This window comes from Lycorma delicatula, chromosome 9 (assembly GCF_047948215.1).
Source record: "Lycorma delicatula isolate Av1 chromosome 9, ASM4794821v1, whole genome shotgun sequence".
NCBI classification, from domain to species: Eukaryota; Metazoa; Arthropoda; class Insecta; order Hemiptera; family Fulgoridae; genus Lycorma; species Lycorma delicatula.
In genome coordinates, this window is record NC_134463.1 from 9,018,005 (window position 1) to 9,042,347 (window position 24,343).

At 27.3% G+C, this 24,343-nt stretch overlaps 1 protein-coding gene across 1 annotated transcript in view; it reads left to right on the forward strand.

The window, feature by feature from the left end:
- Positions 1–24,343, forward strand: part of Cht7 (chitinase 7) — a 377,604-nt gene that overhangs the window by 321,095 nt on the left and 32,166 nt on the right. The window contains exons 3-4 of the mRNA XM_075374574.1: positions 8,499–8,677; positions 22,813–23,050. Of these exons, the coding sequence (XP_075230689.1) occupies positions 8,499–8,677; positions 22,813–23,050 (417 nt within the window). The remainder of the gene's footprint in view (positions 1–8,498; positions 8,678–22,812; positions 23,051–24,343) is intronic.

A 24,343-nucleotide genomic window follows, 5' to 3' on the forward strand; every position in this document is an offset into this window, starting at 1 on the left:
TTCAGTGGATAAATTTACGAACTGAAATTGCTTGGTCTGATTTTTGAAGAGAGTGCACAAGTTGTTAATGAAATTATAAAAGATTCCATAAATATTGATGACCTATTTGATGAATGTACATTGTTGAACCAGGTAATTCAAAACCAAAGGGTAGGTTGTGGTTCAAGTTCTGAAAAAGTACCAGATACTATTGAAGAGAAGTGGAAAGCAATTTTTAAGGTGTTTCAAAAGACATCAGTCTTTTGAACACAAAACAACATGCAATATGAAATATCAATTTCATGTTGCAATATTTCTAAAATGGTTGAGTTTGTGATCTCTTTGCCTGGAACATCTGCTCTAGTTGAGAGAGTTTTTTCAATTACAGGGAACATTTGTTTTACAGAAAGGGATAGACTTTCAGTATCTACTGTTAAACATCTGCTAAAAGTTCTGAAAAAGTACCAGATACTATTGAAGAGAAGTGGAAAGCAATTTTTAAGGTGTTTCAAAAGACATCAGTCTTTTGAACACAAAACAACATGCAATATGAAATATCAATTTCATGTTGCAATATTTCTAAAATGGTTGAGTTTGTGATCTCTTTGCCTGGAACATCTGCTCTAGTTGAGAGAGTTTTTTCAATTACAGGGAACATTTGTTTTACAGAAAGGGATAGACTTTCAGTATCTACTGTTAAACATCTGCTAAATGTTGAAATTAATTCAGAACTTTCTTGTTCTGAATTTTATGATGTAATTAAAACAAACCATTTCTGAAAAAAGTCACGTCTAATGAAAAATACAACTGAATAAATAAAGTTTAATGTTTAAGTAAACTAATTTTATGTTTAAGTAGTAATTTCAAAAATATGCCCTGGGTTGGACCCAAAAAAATATGGTAAGCCTATTAAGTATACTTTTCTCATAACCAATCCTATGTTCTCTAATAACCAATCCTATGTTGTAGTACTTTTTTCTTTTACAATTATATTTACCTTTCCTTTGTGGTGAAAAGGAATCAGTTTCTTTAAATTATTTTAAAATAGCATTCAATGACCGTAGTCCAACACCACAATCACACAATCAGAAGATATTTATCATTGTGTCATACTGGTATGCTCAAAAAGAATAATAATTTTTGAACACTTTCTTGAAGTTATTATGCCCATTATTATATATTCAAGACACACAGAACAAAAAAATATGAAAATATGATTTTGTAATAAAAAATGGAATAAACTTTCACAAAACCCTATATGATGAAAACTGCTACGTAGTCAGTGAACAATAACTTCACATTACACAGACAACTTGAGGAATGGGTGTGGTCAAACAAAGTAGCCACAATGTAGAAATAAACAAAAGATTCCCTGAGTTTAGATTAATTTGCAAACTGTAAGCCCTAATATCTAAAAAGAATTCAGTTTCTTCTTACCATTAATTGAAATTGTTATTGGTAAATGGAAGAAAAATTCAAAGAATATGTTGTAAACCTATTAGACTTGAATTGAAAAAACAGTGGAAGATAGGAGGTTTGAAGCATTTGAAATGTGATTCTTCCAAAAATCCTCTTTTGAGATGAAGGAAACCAACCAATGGATGACAGACAGATTTTTTATGTTGTGCTGTAACAAAGAAGGGATTAGTGGAAATGGTATAATGAATGACACAAGAGAATTTTAAAAACAGTAAAAGGAAAATTAGAATGGAAGATATGAATGGTCAAGCAAGGATAGAATATAGGGTCTACAGAATTACTGTCGAATTTCAAATATTCATATTAGGTTTTAAATTCCATTTAGAGAGATTCTTAATTTACTTCTATAATCTCATTCATTTTTCAGCAAATATTTTAATGAGAAAAATAATATGAACAAAATAATAAATAAAAAAAATTCCACACTTTTTCTTGAATTGACCCCAGATACTATTCATCAGTAGTTGAGTTTTCACAATGACCTTCAGTGAAAATTCTTCATGATGCTTAGAATGGACATTTTCCGTTGTCATTTTTAGCAGAAAACAAAGTGCATAGCTTGGTTCATTTAAACTAAACTAGTTATAGTACGACAAAACTCACCATGAAAAATATATGATAATGTTCTTTCAAAGAAGATTCCAACTATTAATAGCTGAAACGTTTTTAGAAAAAAGAGAAATTACAGGAAGTCTGATCATATCAGAAGACTGAGTAAAAAGAATCAGTTCAAGATGTCTGTCCTTGTAAAACAGAATATTCATTACCATAATATTCTTTACAGTTGGGAATTCCTGAATAATTTTTTTTTAGTTAGAAATTACTCACCCCTGTACAGTAATTGTGTCATTTTCACAAAAATGTGAACATTTGATTTCCAAACTGGTGGAATGAAATAGGTGGGTTGACCATTTGGTTACAATGAAGTCCCAACATACGCTGTTAAATGTTTTTTGTTAGGATTTGTGAAGAACATGGTCTATTCAGAGAAGACCTTAATCAATTTCAAAAGAGGATAATCACGATCAAAATCGTATATAATGATAATGAGGTTGTGGGAAGAAAACTTATATCATTTTGAAATCAGTAAGACAAAAAATAATCATGAAATCTATTAAACTCCAAAAAAAGTTTAAGATATTGTTTCTCATGTTAAGCGATATTTTAGTTACAATTTTTGTAAAATTTCATTGAGAAAACAGCAGTTCTTTTATCTTCTGTGTATGATTCAAGTTATAGAAGATGTGGGAGCAATCATATATGGACATTAAGATATTAGTTGATGGTAAATGCAAATAAAAATGTATAACTACTGTTAGCCTCATGAAAGATTGATTAAGAAAGAAGGATTTTGTTTATTGAAGAAGGATTTTGAAATTATTGGTAAAATCCTTTACATCGTATGACTAAAAAAAACATTATTTTATGTAAGAATCATAATTTTTATTAAAAAATTTTAAGAGTTTATTTCTAAATGTGTTCTTGATTAAAATATATTTTTGCTTAATTAAAATAATGTTTTTTTTCAAGCCAAATGATGTATATAAAGGTAATAATATTAATTCATGGATGCTGAAATTTTTTATGATAACATATATTCATTACTAACTTTTAATTACTGGTATACAAGAGCGAAAACCGCTTTTATGTTTACACATTAAAACTGACCTTTAACAAAATTCATGTAGATTATTTATTATTCATTTGTAATACAATTACTAATATAAATTAACAAGTATGGCACAGAAAAATTCTGTTAACTATTTATTGTAAAGTTAAATAAATAATTGTAATAATATTATTACTAAAGGTTATCATATTATGATAGCATAACGTTAAGACAATTTACTGTAATTTTTATTGGCAAAGATTACAGTTAAAAGATGTCATTGAGGTTGCATGTTATAATTAAATAAATAGTGAATATTTATTCTGATTTTATAAGGTAATTATTGTTATTACAAGAATAGGATATACATGTACAACCTTGAAATATAACATTGCTTACTTTTACTGTGGATTAAAAGTCAGATAAAACTTAATACTCTCATAATACTGAATCATTTAGTAGGATTAAAAAGTACTAATTTGAATAAATTTTGAAGCATTTTTTTAAATTCATACATATTTTTACTGCTATTTTGTAATTGTAATTATTATATTGACTGAATATTATGCTGTAGATTTAATACCCTTTGAATCTATAGATATATTAGTTGAAAACCAAGAAACGTTGAAATTCTTTTACACATTCTCAAAATTTAAAAGAATTCATTAGTCATTAACTTAAATAATTTTTTTTAATTAGTTGCTGGAACATAAATTAAGCTACAGAATGTATGTATTATTACTTAAAAGTAACAGATTTTCGAATGCAATACCTAATGCAGCTTAATTTTGATGAATATCCTCATGAGCTTTAAGTTTGACAATCTATATTTTTTATTAGGGTATAAATTAAATTTTTAATGACAATACACTTTTGTTGATATTGTTTTCCATTTTATCTACATTTGATTAGCCCTTTTCAGAAAAAAGTAAATAAAGTGTATTTTCCTCTCCCTAAGATGCTTATATCTTACTTAAGCAGCTCCATGTTGCTGTCTGATTGGTAGCTCAAGGGTTATATATCTTCTTTTTTTTCCTGTTTAGCCTACGGGAATCACCGTCAGGTATTATTTCAGAGAATGATATGTATGATTGTAAGTGAAGTGTAGTCTTGTATAGTCTTAAGTCAACCATTTCTGAGATTTGCAGTCAATTGAAACCAATCACCAAAGAACTGCGGTATCCACGATCTAGTATTCAAATCTGTATAAAAGTAACTGCCTTTACTAGGATTTGAATGGAACTCTTGACTTCGAAATTAGCTGCTTTGCGAAGACGCATTCATCATTAGACCAACCTGGTGGGTGTATCTAGCTGAAATGAATTTATAAAAATTGCGATGTTGTCTTTCTCTGACAATCCTAAAGAAAAAACTTATTACTTCCTTAGAATAAAATGAATTATTATTTTTTAATTTAATTCCAGATTAATAAAATATATATTTCTACAAAGAATTTAATTTTGTATAAAAATCTATATGAAACGGTTATTGAAATAAAATTGTAAAGAGAAAATACTGTTACCAAAATTGAAAATCTTGAACTAGATGCATATTTCAGTTGAAAAGTAGTCTCCCATCATCAGTAGATACACAGAAATTAGAAGAAATGCAAATTTAAAAAAAGCCTTAAATTAACATAAAAGAAGTTTTTTTTAAATTTCAGTGTCATTAATTGTTCTACAGTCACTAAAAAAAAACCAACAGCACCATACCAATAGCATGCAGTAAACTTTCTTAGTTTGTAAGCTATGAAAATATTTTCTACAAATCTGGCTGTTGGTATTTTTTTATCTCATTTCATACTTTTCAGTTTCAAGGATGTTACTCTGTGGTATTCCAGGTGTTGTGGAAAAACCAGGTTGCAAGGTCTGAAAGTTACTTACTCAGGATCTTAAGAAAACTATTAACAATTAACCAACATAATAATGAATAAATAATCAAAACTTATTAACAGCTACTAGAATGACCTATTTTAATGTTTTTATAAAATTGAAACTATTTTTAACAACAAAAGACTCTGTATTGCTTAATAATCAATGTCAAAAGTGAAAAATTAACCTTAACAGTTCAACATCTCACTTTGATAGAGCAACTAGTAAACTCTTTTATAGAAAAAATCTTTTCACTGTGTTTCTTAATAACGATATTTTTATTTATTTTCATTAATATTTTTATTTTTTATTTCACTATTTTTTTTATTCTTCTCTGCCTGCTGATCATGATTGTTAAATCAAAATAAATCTGTGGGGTATTAAGTAACAAGCGAGACGATAGAATTGCAAAACTTGTGGCAAACATGCGCCCAATCCAACTTCTCACTCACTCTCTCTGACCAGATGCAGGAGGACAGCCACCAGCATACTCAGATTTACAATTTGATTTGAATAGAAAGATGGAGAACAGAGGACACAGGTTGACATCTAATTCAACAAGAACGTCTTGATCTGACACTATACAGGAATTTGCTGAGGGCAACTGCCACTTTTGCAGCTAGATCTCACATTGACCACATCGTTATTGGATAGTATTTCCTTCGATTCCACTTAAAGAATTCCTCAGCCTGCGGGGACTGCAACAAGGATGAATCGGAGTACATTCTGCTCAGGTGTTCTGCAGCTAACAGTGCATGAGAAGCTCTCAGAGATCACATTACAAAGAAGGAGACCTTACCAACAACTTTTAAAAATATTCAATGTTTGGCACTCACTGCTGCGGCATGTCATGGACATTGAGCCATCGGCATTACCTGAGGTGGTTGCTCACTCAAAGAAGTATTAAATCAAAATATGCATCTGGTACTAGATATTTCCTTCTTTCAATTTTATGAATTGTTTTGATCTTACTTCCTTATACTGTATAACATACATAAAGTTATCACTACTTAAGTTTGTTTAATGAATGTAATTTTTTCACTTATTTTATCTTTTTCATTTTGTGAAAGGAATTTTAATACACATATCAAACTTCAATAAAATGATGTAATACATATAGCATTACACAACGTAGCATTATACACATATTTTATTAATAATCTACTAATGCTAAGTAGAATTATATATTTTAAAATTATTTTATTATTGTAATATTTATTTAATGAATTTTTCTATAATCTACACATTTTTAAAAAAAGTAAATTTTTATTACATTTCATTTATAAAATTATGTACAAACGATAATATTTGTATTGAAGAAAGTTAAAATTATATTCATAGTATTGTAGCTACTTAAGATTCTATTTTTGACCTTGAAAGAAAGTTGTATTATTAAGTGGAGAAAGTCTCCCACGTATAACAAAACCAACTACTCACTGAATGACCAATGAAGTTAAAGGGTTATAATATTGGAGCCTAAAGCAATACACTTGTTCACTTGTATAATATTCAGTCACATAACTTTCTTGTCTTCACACATACAAGCATCCATATACCTTGATAAATTTATTAACTACTTGTACAGTTAATTTGAAGTCCCATTATCTACTGTGTGAATGATTATTTAAACAAGTTAGAATATCTTTCTCTTTCAGTTTTATTCTTATTTAAATATTATTTAATTATAAGTGAAAGACTAATCATTTTTTATTTTTTTTATTTATTAAGTGGTAATAATTATTGATTTTCAATAATAATAAACAGTTTCATTATTTTCATTTCTTCTTCTTCTTCTTCTTCTTCTTCATTTTAGAGTATTTCTTATGTTCAAATATTATTTTATTTCCTGTTATTAAAAAAATAAAATTTGGTTACACATCATGCACACCAATATCCACCTGGGTGGGGGCAATATCCCACCTAGTGCACTACCAAGGTAGTTTCAGGCAAAGGTACCTCTTGGAGCTGAGTTTATGCGTAATTGTGGATATGGCTCCAGGGGGCGGGGAGATTACAGATGGAAGAAATAAAAAATATCTACATTTGAAAAGCTGCTTATGATGGTACACATGTACTGATTTATGTTTGCAATAATTTGAACAGAGATATTATTCTGATTTATAATATAAAAGTAGTTCCTTAAATTACTTAATTATATGAAGATATGATAACCAATAATGAGATAAATTGCACCTTCATATTTCTCATTATAATTTGTTATGTTTTCCTTGTTATTTTTTATTATTTAATTTTTTATTTTATTCATCAATGCTAAATGTTTTTCAATTAAATGCATATTAAAAAAAAAAAACTAAAAAAAATCATTTATATAATAAACAGCATCCATTAAATTTTTAATCAAATTTATAACTACTCTGTCATTTATCTACATCAGTATTTTCATCTATACATACATTTCTCTATACTATTGTTCACATTGTAGAATAGCGTGTGATATGTTACATATTAAACACTATATAACGTTAGCTGCATAATGCAAGAGTAGCTATGTTGTTATGGAAATCAAGTGAGTGAATATTTTGAATAACTGAAAACATTTAATTTATGATTATAATGCCTTAAATATAGAAGTACTGCGTACTTAAAAATGTTTTTCTTTTTTTTTTTTTAAAGAGTAAATTGTATAGTGATAGCAGGTATCTTTGCACACTATTCCATTTCCCTTAACAGTACATTTCGTTGCTTTCACAAACCATAATAGCTTGTTCCACATCAGTTTAATGCATGCTCGTTCTTTCTCATTTTTCTAACTGACATTCCATAATAGCCTTTGGTAAAATTATATCCATTTTATTTTTATTTTCACATAATGAATATGTTTATTCATGGGATATAAGTATGAATTTAAAAAGCTCATTTATTCACATTGTATTTCAATAACCTACCTATTTCATAATGAATTTTTATGTTATTGAATTTTTAAGAAAATTCAGTAATATATAAAAAGAAATTGCTTAGGAGAAAACGTTGAAGAAAATGATTTCTGTTTAAATTAAACTTATTTTATTCCTTAGTGACTGAAAGAAGATACTATTAGTATTTTCACATTCATTTTTTTTTTTTTTTTTTTTAATTATCCTGGTAATGAATAATGAATAATTATTTCTAATATATATATATTTGATGAGTTGTATTATTTATTGAATCAATACTATAAATAGTTGATAAATAATATATGAAGATAACAATTATTCCATTAATTACCATAATAAATAGTACTATTATACTATTAAGTGATGTAATACACTCCATAAATGATGTAAAGATGGTGAAACTGTAAATAGCTGTTATGTAGTTCCATAGATAACAGTATGTATATTATTAATATAAATACTACACTTATTATATTTTGATGTCATTTTTCAAAAAATAAACAAATAAAAGGATTTTACCAAAGAAAATTAATAATGTGTTGTTAAAAAGATGTACTAGATACATGTGTATGTTTGTAGTAATGATGAAAATTTCATTATTTTTATTTCTTTTATGTTACATACATATATAATAAAATAATGGTTTGTTTGTTTTTTTTTTTTTAGCTGTGAGACGGAGACTTAGAAGACCTGTGTCAAATGCTGGTACTAAAGATCAAGAAGTATCAGCAAGTGTAAACAGATTTAAAGTTCGCGGTCGTGTTACACCTGGCCCACCTACTAATGTATTGTCACGTAAATCAGCAACAGTTGCACCATCATCTTCAAGTGAAGATGGTTACAAGGTAACCAACATTTATTTTTATGGATTTTTTAGTTTATTTTTAAAATTAAGTTTTTATTTCTTAAAAAGCATAAATTTTAAAATTGTTAGTAATTTATTTTATTCTTTCATGGTTTATATATGTCATTTACATGTCATTTGATATTCATCATTAATTTTATAATCATGTTTTAATCTGTCAATAGATAAAATATTATCGATGCCAAGAAATAAAGATAAATAAAATGTTATTTAGCATGAAGGATTATTCAGTTAAATTAAAATATTTTTTGCAAGTTTTTTTCTAAAATTCTAAGATTCAGAGCTGAAATTCATTCTGTTTTTAAGTAAAAAAAAATAATTTAAATGTCACCAAAGAGAGCTTATTAGTCCCATAACAAAAATTTGTATTGTTTTTTTTTTCTTAAAAAGAAAGAAATTTTGAATAAAAGAATCCTGCCTTTAAAAAATTTGTTTGCCTACAAACAATAAAAAAGGTTTGTGACAATCTATACGCATACACAAAAATAGCTGCAGTCATTCTTTTACCTCATCATTTTTTGGGAAAATGAGGAATGAATTAATTTCCTTTTTTCTTGTTTACTAAGCCAAAATATAGCACATCCCCATCAAAATGCAGATGATAATGTTCAGCTTTATAAGTGACATCTACATTTTCTCATTAGACAATGAGAAGTGTTGACTTAAACAGTTAGTAACCAAAGAGACAGAGTAATAAACATCAATACTTTGAATTATTGTTATTCTACAAGAGATGGATCAGAAAATAAGTTACACTTTGCCATGTTCTTGAACTGAAAGAGTTATATTAATGTCTTGTGGTGGCAGCACTGGTTGTGTTGTTGTCTTCACACTCACCCAGCAGCAATTCTGTATGACATTTAGCATGTGTGTAGTGTCGTTTTCAATATGGTGTGTCCTCTAGAGGTTTTGTCTAACATAGAAATGCGCTCAGTAGTTTGAGTTTTGCTGGAAAAAATTACAATTGTTATGAAATTCATCGCCAAATTGTTGAGGTATATGGTGAGAATGCAATGTCACATCCCATGATCTCAAAATGGTGCCAAATGTTTAGAAATGAAAGAACAGATGTGAGTGATGAACTGTGTGCTGGGCATCCTTCAACTGCAAACACAGCAGTAACTCGGAAGTTGTGAATAAAATGATCTTGAGTAACTGGTGCATTAAAATTAAAGAGATTGCAAGTGAACTTAACATCAATTATTGTTGTGTGTTTGCGATTATTCAGCTTGGTTACTGTAAGATGTGTGCATGATGGTGCCACATCTGTTGACCAACTACCACAAACATCAATGTTTTGCATCTGCTCTTTCATTTCTTCAACGTTATTCCAGGACTTGTCCACAGTTTTTGAAACAAATCATCACAGGGGATGAGAGCTGGGTGCTTCATTACACTTCTGAGATTAAACAAGCATCTCATGAATTAAGACATAAAAATTCACCACTTCCAAAAAAGTGAAAACATCCCCCCACATGTTCAAAAGGTTATGCTGACAGTCTTTTTCAATTCTGGGGGAGTTGTTTACAGTGAATTTATGTCCTGAGGTACAACAATCAATGATGAATCTTACTGTGAGACCTTAAAAAAATTGCGTAAAGCCATTAAAGATTGAATACCTGGAAAATTGAGTGACGGGGTGTTTTTCTTCACGACAATGCTACTCCTCATTCAGCTCATGTGACAAAGGAGTTACTGCAAAAATTCAAGTGGAAAGTGTGGTCTCATCCACCTTGCAGCCCTGACCTAGCACCCTGTGACTTCCACCTGTTTGGTCCTTTCAAGCGAGACCTGGATGATGAACTGAAGGAAGCAGTTCTTAAATGGTTGAAGGAAATTGGACGAAATTTTTATGAGATTAGAATTGAAAAACTTGTAACAAGGTATAAAAAGTTTTTAGAAAAACTTGGTGATTATATTGAAAAATAGATAAAAATATGTTGTTTTTTGTTCAATAAAAAAAAAAAGATCTATAAATATGTGCCTGTTTCATAGAGGTGGTGTAACTTACTTTCTGATCGTCCCTCATAGTTGGTACATCTTAGATTTTGTTTATAGCGATGCAGCCATTAGAAAGACTAGAAGACATGTGTACACAAAATTAATGTATATTTTTCTGTTGTGAAACAATACATTACATACTGTTTTCACTCTATAGTAAATAAAGAGGTTTATACTTCCTTAATACTCCTAGTTGAATCAAATAATATTTTGACAGTTTCCAGATGTCAGATACTACGTACTCAAGAAGAGCTAACTGGTTTACAGATAAGGGATGAATCAGCAATCTTCTTATGAGTGATAAATCAACAAAGGTGCCAATAGTTAACAGGATACTTCCAAAATGTGATACAAATCAATAAAAATAATTTTAAAAAAACTAGTAAATGTAGATTGACAGTCTTATGTTCATTTCATTTTCTTATATATTTTTAAAGAGATTTACTTTTGAGGAGACTTAGTGAGCCTCTGTATTCATAAGCAAAGAGGAGGGAGAGTGTTAAGTTTTTGAATATTGAGAAAACTGATCGAACAGAGTTTCAACCGAAAAGCAACACAGCAATACCAAAATACTTTGTCATGAAAAAGGAATGAAGGAGATTTTGTCAAGATAAGTCCTTTCATGATAGCCCAAGACATCACAAAAGCTGCTGCAGGACCAGTAGAGGATGTGAGGAAGACTGCTGTAGGATTGTTCATTGAATCCATCAGCAATATACAATCAGCACGGCTGCTGAAGGCAAAGAAGACTGGACTGTTAAATATTGAGGTTTCACTACATAGTTTCGCCATGTGGAGGTGGCTTTGACCAGTTGCAAGGTGAAGGACAGTGAAAACAGAATAGATAAGAAGCTTGAAGCCAAAGTAAAAATTTAAAAACTTGCAGAAAGAGAGAAGATAGAAATTAATATAATAGTAAAAGAAGATTTGCAAACAAAAATGGAGTCCCCCAAAAATACAGAGGCCTTTAAGTGAGAGAGTGAGACATTTTAACAGCCTCACAAGCTCTAGCAGGGAGTCCATTGAGTCTCGACTGTGATGCATTACTGACCGCAGCATCTGAGCCGGTATTTTCTGATGTTGGCAGCAAAGCAACCTCTGTGGTTTACTGCAGAGGATCGGACAATTACATATCCAAGGCCTCAGATACCTTGGAATTCAATATTGAGGCCTTTAAGAAGATGGAAAAAAGAAGCAAAAAAAATGACGTAAAAGAAAACCTAGATGACAGAACATAAGAAGTTCATTTTTATGAAATATTTCATATTATTTTGTATTTTTTGACCAATTTTAATGAAAGGAAGTGCATTTTAATTTTTGGATGACATTGAAGATTTTTTTATATGTTTTATTAGAAGAGGTTTGTATCTTGTTTAAGTGGCAGGGACCATTTACACCCTTCTCATCATGTGTTTAACAGGTTTTAGTATAAGTGTTTTTAGTTTTTGTATATTGATGAAATGGTTTTGATATTTCTGACGTTTCGTTAGAAATTTTATGTTTTTAAGTGGCAAGGGCACTTGTTATTTTGTGTTTGTTTTCAGAATTTTAATAACTTTTTGACAAGTCAATTTTTAGATGATTGTTTTGATAAAACTAGTCTGCTGACTATGTTGCTGGTGGTTTATCCAGGAAGTGAAAGAAATATTTTCTTTTTTTTTGTGGAAAGCGGCTAATGACCACAGTCGTCTATGCTTCTAAAAACCTCAACAACAAAATAATAATTCCTTTCTTTTCTTTATTTAATAGATTAAATAACAGTAGTGTGTATATATATATATATCATAAAACGATAAAAGATTATTTTATAGCATATAACACCACAAAAAGATTTCCTTTTGAAAAACTAACCATGTATAACAATGATTTGTCACTTAATATATAACCTTCATCAAAATGTTTTTGTGTAATCTACTCTCTCTCAGAAGGAGTATTCCAATTCTTCTTCTTCAAATACACATTACATATAAGCTTCTCTATCCTTTGCCATTTTTCCTGATATGCTTTAAAATAATACACTCACCAAGGAACATCCTCTATCCTCCCAGAACCTATCAACAAGCACCGATAAACCTATTTTTCCTCAGTTAAATATTGTTGTATTTAATAACATTTGAGTAACTGTAACCAGAAAAATATCAAGTTCAATAAAGAAATCAGGAAGTTTAACTAGTATAACCAGAGTAAAACTGTAACATTAAAGGTTTCTTTTAGTTAATCTGAACTTTTTAAGTGTTTATTCACATTTACGTTCCAAAACTATTGTCTAACAATTTTAAAACCCTGAAAAATTTATATATTGTTTCTATAAAAAATTGATTAAAATTTTAAATATAATGGTGGCTATAATTACCCGCTGTTATCAGTGGGTAATTAATCTTTTACTCATATCAAAGTTTTGGTTAGTCTTGGTAAACACCCTGACTAAAGGCACTCATCCCTTTTTATGGTTGATTGCCCTTTTTCTTTATCATTCCTCTTTCCTTTGATGAGTGGATGATAGCCATGGGAACTGGATCATCTGTCGGTATGATTCCATTTTTATTACTTGTAAAGACAACTTCTTTATTAGTGTTCAATGGATTGGAACAGTTTAAGAACTGTTCAAAAAACTCAAATTATGTTAAGATGACTGCAGGGTAAAGTTGGCCTCCTATTCTACATAAAATCTAATTTATTCTCTGGTTACTTTTATTCACCACTAACATTGTTCTTTTGTTTTGTAATTTACTGTTACTCTTGAGTATTACTGTCATTTCTTTTTCAAACAGGAAATCTTCTAATTTTCATTAATTTATCTGACAACTAAACAAACTCTGATCTGTCACATATAGATGCTTTATATAAGTAATTTACATAATACATATACAGTCATTATTCAAAAAGGTAGTTTTACCTCTTAAATTGCAATTTCCTATTATAGAAGGTTTACATAGCAGTAGAAAAACTAAAAATTATAGAGCAGGAAAATCAGTTCTTTTTTCCACATAAATGTTCACTATTGATCGATGATTGGCGTATTAGTAAAAAAGAATTAAACAGAATTAATATAAATAAAATATTCAGACTAATAGTTATCGGTAAATAAGATTCATGGCCAGGAGGAATTATAAAATTCTAGCCGTAAAAGTAATTATGCTAGTCGCTTAAGAAATATTAATTTTATGCCGAGGAGAAATTATATGCTTATTATTAATCCAAGCAAAATTTGCTTATTATTACTTTAACAGATTGTACATTATTATTTATGATAATGTTTGTATGGTATAAAAAGCCTAAAGGAAAATTTACCTATGAATTATTTCATAATAATTTTGTTTATATTAGGTTTCAAAATGTTCAAAAAATCTTAAACGAGATGAAAATTTTATACCGGTGAATATAAGATTTACCCTTCAGATACAAGTTTTATAATGGTCTTAATTGATAATATGTTGCTGTATATATTATAATTACAATAACTGAATGATAGTAGTTCTTAATATTAGGTGAAAGCTACTACAAGTATGCTATATCGTACTATGTTGTACTATCAAAAATGCTTTTTAAACTAATACTGTTGTCTTAACTATTAAACAACAGAATGTTGATGTAGGCTAGCTATCTTACTGAACAGTTAGGTTCTTGCATAACCGACTTAGTTATTATATGATATAAATATATAGACAATTGTATAAGAAAAACAGTAATGACTGGTGATGTTATATAATTCCCATTTAACTGGGCTATTGTAACAAATAACATTATTATTGTTATTATTAATTTATAATAATAATTCATAATTATGTTAATTAGTTTTAGCCAGTGTTACAAATATATATTTTCCCCGCATTAAAGATATTAATATATTATGTTATTTAACTCCATTTATAGATAAAACAAGATTAATATAATTAATATTATGCTTCGAGTACCTATATTTACTTATCTATTATCAAGAATTAAATTACAAAAGAACAGCTGCAAGAACACTGAAAAGCAAAAAAGAAAAGTTGTGTTACTGTGTACATCACAAAAATAAATGTACCTGTTAATAATCAAATGTAATACTAAAATATAAATTAAAAAAAGTTAATTATTTTTTTAAATTATTAACCCTTATAAATTACTTGATTAAAAATTAATGGAACTTGTTCTTTCAAAGATTTTTTGGAGTAAATTATCAACACCTTCCTCAATGGAATCTCCTGCAACAGCAGTTGCTACCAAAAGAAACAACAAGATTTTTTCACTTGATTAAAAGTGAAATAAATAAAGTGTAAAAAATAAAATAGAAAAATAAATATGTTAAGTGTCATACCTATTACAAAGAATAGTAAGATCACATGCCATTTTTACTGAGGAAAAAGAGAAATGGAAGGGATTCCTGTTGTTTTCTTCACCGAATCTAATTAATATCAAACAATTAATAATGAATAATACGGACCTATCAGCATGAGACACCTACATAGTATGTACATGAAATTCAACACTACCCTCACATTATTCTCAACAGAAACTAAATTTTTTCTGCACAGCTTATATTTCTGTACATAAGAATGCTAGAATATATTGTATGTATTAATACTGTGCGAGATAAAATAATATACATTTTATTACAATTGTTTTTTCTTTAAATATATTGTACTGCATACAAAGTATTCTAAGAATGTACATATAATATCAATCATAAAAATGATTTATAAACTTTGTAATAAGTAGGAAAATAAAAATTTACGTAGTTATTATCTCTCATTATTTGTGTTGAGTAATTGTATAATACATTATTAAAATCAACAGAAAATAATGATGTACATATTATGTGATATATATTTTACAATTATAATATAAATAATAACATTTGTTATTATTTATAAAAAATGTAATAATATTTATAAAGAATGAATATAAACGGTAAATTAATAATAAAAATTGCAAATTAAAATAACTTCTACCAGTAAAAATAATTAATATTATTACAAAAGTAAAATGCAATTCAAAGCAACTATAATCCGTAATTATATGAAAAGCAACATATATGTAAAGATAGTGAATGCATGTATTAAAACAATTACTTTAAAAAAGTAATAATAATAATAACTACATTTAAGGTACCATTTTATTTAAATTATATGAAATTATTTTAAAAATTAATTTTAATAAATTATGGTATGTAAAAAAATATCAACAAGTTAACATTTTGTTTAAACTTGAATTTTTATTTTCATGTTGAAGAAATATATAAATATAACTTTTTGAAATTTATTGTACATTTAATTTAAAAAAGAAAATACATACAAAACATAAAATTATATTAATTGATAAAATAATATATTAAATTTAATTTACAACCATTATACTTTAATAACAGTGCATCCTCTGAATAATAAATAATAAATATTGTTGCACTACAGCTCATTATGTAAAATGTCTATTGATATATATGTGTGTGTGTAAACACACACACAAAGTGCATAGATGAACGTAAGTTAAATGTTCATATATATATATGTATATAATAAGTAAAATAATCTTCACTTTGATAACAATCTTTTTCACCAAAAAATTAAAAAGATTAAAAAACATTTGTTTCTTCACTAATTAACCTATTGAGAAAGAACGAGTAAAGAATGAAAGATATAAGGAAAATATGAATGAAAAAAAAACTAATAAAATAGTAGAAAGTATTAGAAAGCTAGAAAGATAGAGAAAAGATAATAAAAGAATATATAAAAACAAAAAATCAAAAAGGGACAGATTAAACATCAGAACACAAAAAAAAATAATAATAAAAATACAGATCAAAATGCTAAATTAAAATTTCTTTGCTAAAGGTTATACTAGTTTCAAAGGTAATATTGAAATAATATAAAAATTAAAGAAAAAAATTAGCAGTGGTGTTGAATAAGTATTTTTTAATTAATTATGGTAATTTTGGAAAAAAAAAATTATAAAGATCATATCTTTGTCTTCTAACATTTTATAAGATTCTCATAACTTAAATGAATAAGAATAGGATTAAGCCCAGCCCTATCAAAGATATGACCTTTGACTCCTATAAGTTCCTTGTCCCTTTGAGACCTTTTTCCTTTTATTTTTCTGTTTAGCCTCTGAAACCACCATTAGGTATTACATCAGAGCATGAATGAGGATGATATGTATGAATTAAATGAAGCGTAGTCTTGTACAGTTTCAGGTTAACTGTTCCTGAGATGTGTGGTTAATTGAAACCCAACCACCAAAGAGCCCTGGTATCCACATCTAGTTTTCAAATCCCTATAATCCCTGAGACCTGACTTCAAACCTTAAAAGCATCAATATCTTATAAATGTATAATGTATAGAAGTCATTATGCAAAATTTGAAAAGATTTTTGGTCAAGCCAATCTTAAGTAATTGTTGAACCATGCAAAGACAAGAAGAATATTATAACCCCTTTTTTCATTCTCAACGTTTCATGATCCCTTAAATAAAATAGTGGAAAATTAATTTTTGACTTGATTACCATACCTTCTAGTAGAAGTGTTAACTGCCAAAAAAGTAAAATTTATGAGAAAAGCTTGTGGAAAAAACCAAAATTATGAATTTTCATTATTCTTATTTCAGGTTGGTTTTAATAATCCTTCTCATTTTTTTTACAATCCAGATTGCCATTTAAGTTAAATTTTCATCAAATACACGCTTATTTATTTTTTTATTTTTTTTCAAATGAGTTACCTAATAAGATTGAATGAAAAAAATTGCGTTAAAATAATAGAACAAGGTTTTTTTGCAGTAAATACTAGCAAGTAAGTGGGATTAACAAGAATAAAAGCTCCAGTGCAGAAAGGAATAAGAAAAGGGTGAAAGAAGGAAAAGTTTTAACAGCACAATAATAAATCAAGGAAAATAAACAAAGATTTTAAAATTTATTGATATGTCTTTATTTATTGATATATCTTTTGGATAAAAATGAGCTGAAAATAATGAATAGTATAGATCATTACCAATAAATATATTCAATTTGAAAAAGCATATTAACTTTATAGTTTGGTATTGCATTAAGAGCAATAATATACTATTAAATAAACATATTTAATAAACATCTATAATGAAAAAAAAAGAGATTCTGTTGTTTTTTAAATAACCTATAGCGTAATCTTCATTTATGAGATCATATCCAAAAATAGAATGTTTTGTTATTAAATATTCTAATCGGAATATATGACGCATTGTTACATAAAATTAAGGATAGATTTAATTTTTGGCATTATACAAGAAGTACCACTCAAACCTTTTTCTAAGAGTAATGATGTTCACTACACAGCTAATTAGAATTCTCTAATGTGTAATTAGAACTAGTGTCTAACTCTACAATTATAACTGCAATTTATGAACTTGGTATGCTACATATTTTTCTCAATAAAGAAAGCACTATGAAACCATATCAATCCTCACTTTAATTTAGGACGTGACATGGGATGTTACTGTTCTTTGTTTCTGTTATTCACCATAACAGAAATAAACTACTTCTAAACTTGCTTAAACTATCCATTATATGAATGGTAATGGGCTTATTTAATTTTAATTTTGGACACTAAAATTTCATCAATATTTTATATATATTTATTTTCCAAGATGTTACCCCCATTGAAATATTCCAGATGTTTAGCCTTCATATTTTAAAAGGATACAATTACCATCTTCTAAGATCTATTTAACAATTATTACAGATTAAGTTTTTAGTTTGCTTCTTTTTTATAATAATAAACAGATTTATAACTTACAATTAGAAATAATAGTTTAAATTGTTTAAGAAGTATTATATTTAATTCTTTGAATTACTGCTTTTTTTGGTCTGGTCATTTAACCAGTTACTGTTTTAATATGTAAATCAAGTATGTTTAATTTTTTTCTTATTATTTTAATTATTGTTATAACTTAGATTTAAAATGAATTAATGCAATCAGAGAAATAATTAAAGTAAGTTGTAAACTAAGTTATCTAATTTATTAAAAATAAATTTTAAGATGTAAAGATAAAATTATATATGTCTTATAATACATGGTACTTATAACTGTAATCTACATTTAAGTTTGTTCACCTATATGCTGTAAACTGGTTTTAGAAGTAGGTGCTCTGCTCTACTTGCTTTCTTTAACTGTTACTTTCCAATTTTGGGATTCCACTTCATTTTAATGTTTAGTTACATAATACCAGTTCCCTGAATTTTTCATTATATTATCACACTGATATTTGTTTCTAATACCTAATAATTTTATTTAGATTATTTATTTTTAAACATATTTATAATTGACTGTGTTTTATAATACTATTTAATTCTTTTTTACTTTAGTTGGAAAAATTTTCAGTAATTTATTTGATATAAAAAATGTCTGTTATTTCTAAAAAAAATCTGATTGGGTCCGTAAAAAAAAATAAAAAATGATTGTATCCAACAACACATAAATTGATAATATGGGATTACATTTATATATATATATATTATATTAATCCGATCAACCCAAGTACAGAATTAATAAAATAAAATAGGATGACACCTAGCATCCTATTATTTCATAATCCAAACAAGAGTGCTTGGATTCCCAAAAGGATTGATTTAAAAAAAGTATATAATAAAGTACTAGCATCCCTGTTGCAGTCAATTTTTTTTTTTTAAGTTTTTTAGTTAAGTAACCTGAGGCAGGTGCTGCCACTCATGTCACACATACAGTAACATTGGCAGTGACTGTGTTGGTTGAGCTGCCACAGAACACTGTTGTACCCAAAATATCAGAACTCAAAAAACCGGAAAATGGTTTTTAGATATTTATTTGAAGAGTATTTGCAAGCCCAAATCTACTGAATGTCTTGCTTAGAATAGTCAGAAATGCGGAAAATTTGCAGTGATTGTTCAAAACGTTTTACTTTTCTTCACCCGTTTCAAAGTTAGATTTTGAAAAATCTCCAAATTGGTTGAAGATATTCACATGATGGTTACACACACCAAAAATCAAATTGATATCTTCATTCATTACTAAGAAATTTAAAAAAATAGCTTGGTTTCAAAAAAAAATTAAAAATTCATTTTAATCCTGTGAATTCAGAATTTCAAAAAATCTAAAAGTTTGTTTTTAGATATTAATGTAAGGATTACACATACCAAAAATATCTTCATTTGTTAGTGAGAAATTCAAATAAAATAGTGGTAAATTTAATTGTTACTCCATTTTAACCCTTTAAACCTGGAATTTCAAAAATAATTTCTTAGTGTGTACTGACACCATAAGAGGAGCGTGTATGCAAATTTTCATCAAATTAATCCTCTGTAGTTTTTGATATAAGATTCCTGAGATAGTTTCCTCATAGATTTTATACACATTTATATAAAATCTATGCATTATCCATCAATAAATTAATTGCCTGGTATTGCTGTAATAATAGAGTTATGGTAATATTGTAGATAATACCATTATAATAATATTTAGACATACTTTCTCTCTCCCTCACTCTCTCTATCTCTGTCTTTTTCTTTTACACATGCTCACACACTTATGCACTTTTTTTGTAGCAGTAAAAAAATTAATGAGGTCATTAAAAGCGGTTCATTAATTATAAAAGTAATTGAATTTTGTACTCATAACAGGTAACACTAATCACAAATTATATTGAATGCATTCACTGGTTAAAATTTGACCAATTTTAAACAGCTGTGGTTATCTTGGAAATACATAATACTCGTACATACTATTTGTTTGATGTATTTATTTTCCTTTGATGCTATTTTCTTCCTTTGCCAGCTTTCTTTTTTAATATAACATTCAGCATCATTTGATAATTATATGATATTAAAGAGAATTCCAGGTATTATTTGCAGGTATACCAAGGATGCACCAAAATAACAATGTTAAAACCTACCAAGTAAACTCTACACTACAGCGTTGAATATTTGCAGTCAAAACACTCAATAAGTAGTGGCAGAATAGCAGCATCTCAGCCTTTTATCAGAAAGGTTCAAGTTTGAATTCTGGTCAGGCTTGACATTTTTTTATTATAGTCTGATTATAGAATATATTTTCTTGTCAATCAAGACAGAATAAAAATTGTGAAAATAATATAACATTATACATTATTTAATGTTGAAAGAAGATATTTTTCCTTGAACAAGCTTTTTAAAAATGATATTCAACCATAAATAATTTTTTTAATTTGAATTTTAATGTAACAGCCAATATGATTAATTAGACCAGTATTATTAAAAATAACACATAAAAAGAGAACAGTTTATTTTTTATCTGAACTTTATCTGATTTGAAATGATGTATATACATTATAATATCATTATAATTATTATTCTTTTATTAATTTTTGCAACATTTCACACAAACAAATTTTGATAATTTTTTGCTACATTTATAAACTGGAAACAAAGAGGAAACACCTAGAGTTTTGTATCCAAGGAGAACCAGTGTTTGATAATTGCCTGAATCTTAACAAGACATTACTTATCTTAAACATAGAAAAATATAAGATGGCAACAAATATTATATTCAGCATTGATCCAAGACTGTTTTTGTTATAATTTAATACTACCAAATAAGACCATTCTAAATTTTACTATTAAAGACCCTAAATAGATTCTTAAAATTTAATTTAAGTTGGATATTTACACCCATCATCTATATTAAAATTCCCTTTAAAATAAAATATCCCTAAAATCCTATCCTAAAATATCCTTAGGTTATATTCCATCCACACGTAAAATTCATTTAATTCTTTAGCAGACATCTTTTTGCTCAAAAAAGAAGGAATTTCTGTCAGCTAGTGGATTTTTGTGTTGTATTTACAACAACGTCTGTAACTATTATTACGCTCATTATAAATAATATGTTTTTTTTTATTCTGAATGGTTTATAAATTATACTATATATATATAGTACTGTTAAATTATATTAAAATAAAAACCACTATGAACAGAATACTGATATAAGACATATCTTACCTTAATTTTACCATGAAAGGCGCAAGATCCCACATCTTTTGCAATGATTGAAATAATTTAATTAGTACATAATAAAAATAAAAAATAAAATAAATTTTTATTATGCAATGACTAAATTATTTCAATCACAACTAAGGATGTGAGATCATGTGAAAGTACTTTCATGGTAAAATTAAAGTAAGATATATCATATCTCAATAGTCTGTACAAGGTGATTTTTATTTTTATTTTAATAGAATTTAAAATATATATCACATTGGAAATCAATAGTTTTGCTGCTTGGATAAAATAGAAGTACTTCAGCATTTGCCAGAAAGAATCTGATAAATCATTGGAAAACCTTAATCAGAGCAACATTAAAAATTTACATTTTTGAAGCATTATTTAAATTAACTGAAAACATCTTACTTAATATGGAATTACTTGAAGGAGAAGGAGAAGCAGACCAAGATGAATTGATGATGTAAAGGAATTATTCAATTGATGTGATACAAACAAAAGTTGCATCCAAGATCAACAGAAATTGAGGAAATTGTTGCATTGTTCGTAGATTTATACGTTCTGTGAATGCTGAATAAATATTATTTAAAATCTCATCAATAGAATACTAGAAGAAAAGTATTTTGAAGTAATGCAAAGGGTTGTGGCTTAACTTCTTATACAGTAAGATGATGGTTCAAGGCCTTGCTAGACTACTTATATTTTAATGCTAACAGTATCTGTAGTTTATTCCTGAGCAGATAGCTGCACTAGATACTTAAGACATTTGTAAGAGCATGTTCGATCAATAATAATTTTTAAAAAGTAGAACAAACTCTAAGTATATCAAGCACTGAATCTAGGATTCGAAACAGATCAAGGATACACTCTATGTGAATAATCCACATACTTTACATACTTACCTTTTTGAAACATTAAAATATTACAATAATATTACTTAAATATTGTAACATTTACTATAATACTTTACCTGCATTTACTCTTTAATATTTTGACAATTTGTATTAACTAATTCTCAAATGAACGATTGAAGATGTATTATGTTTATTATTAATCATTATTTTTTTTTTATGTAAACCATTTCTTGTAAAAAAAAAAAGTAATAATACTTTAAAGATATATTTGAAAATAATGATTGTCTTTTTTTATTTTCAGGTGGTTTGTTATTATACAAATTGGTCACAATACCGACCTAAAACTGGTAAATACCTTCCAGAAGATATTGACCCAGATTTATGTACACATATTATCTTCGCTTTTGGATGGTTGAAAAAAGGAAAACTATCTTCATTTGAATCAAACGATGAAACAAAGGACGGTAAAATTGGATTATATGATCGTATATACAACCTCAAGAAAGCAAATCCAAAGCTTAAAACACTTCTTGCTATTGGTTAGTATTATTTTTAATGCCTTTTTTACTCCCTTTATTAATGATGATAAGCCTCACTGACCAAAACAAATAACAAAGATGTTTAAATATATTTTTTTATTGGAATGTATGAGCTGAGCATTCATACCTTCCTTTCTTTAGGTCTTAAGAATACACCTTGATTGTCCAGTCTGTAAGATTATAACATAATGAAATAATTAACACATGTTCAATACCATTTGAGAAATTTTGTAAAATGGTTTAACGGCATTATGAATTTTTTCTAAAATTTCTGCAGGTTTATAATACTACAATTAATAAAAATGTTTTAAAACTTCATTTTAATAAAATAACACTTTATTATTATATGAAAAACAATATATTTTTAAGCACTTTGATATGATAAGGTATACTGCAAGGTTACTGCCTTGTTTGGCAGTAACTATGTTAATTAGAAGGTAGTACAGATTTCAACATTACTACTGGATAAATATTACATATTAACTTGAAAATCCATATAAATAAGTAGATTAATTTGTTTAAATTAAATTTTTTGTAGTCCACTCTCCTCTGTACATAAAATCTAAGTGATATAATATAAAACTTATTCAGCCACTCCATAAAGTACAGAATTAAAGAACATTCTTACCTTACTTTTTTTTTCATTAAGCGCTTTCAGGCATAAGCCTGAACAGTAATGTTTTTTAAATAAAAAATTTATTGACTGAACAAATATTTCTTCCCTAAATTTTAACATATCATGTTATCTATTGTGTAAATGTAAAAAAGTAAAATTTAAAAAAACATTAGTGTAGATGGGCTTATGCCCCAAAGCACTTTAATGAAAAAAAAGTAACGTAAGAATGTTCTTTAATTCTGTACTTTGTGGATTGACTGAATAAGTTTTATATTATATAATTAGCTAAAGAAGTAGATGTGTATGCTAAGTCTGACAGACTGGCATCACTACGTTTATAGGTACTGCTTATCTAATCTCATTAACTGAGAATAGTTATTTACAATGTTTTTTGTTTTTTTTAATAATTTTGAATCAAGAATAAAGTCACATTTGTAATCCAACACTATTAGATATTGTTAATTATTTGAGTTTATATTGACCATTTCGTACTGTAATAATTCTTACAGTATTTCTCCATTAAATTCATTTCATTCTAGGAACCTAATGAATTCATTATTAGGTTCCTACAATTCAATTCATTATTGAAGTGTAGCCAACATAAATTATGCACAAATTGTTGCAAAAATAGTTTGGTTCATTTGATTCACTTTATTCATTTATTTAACTATTTTTGC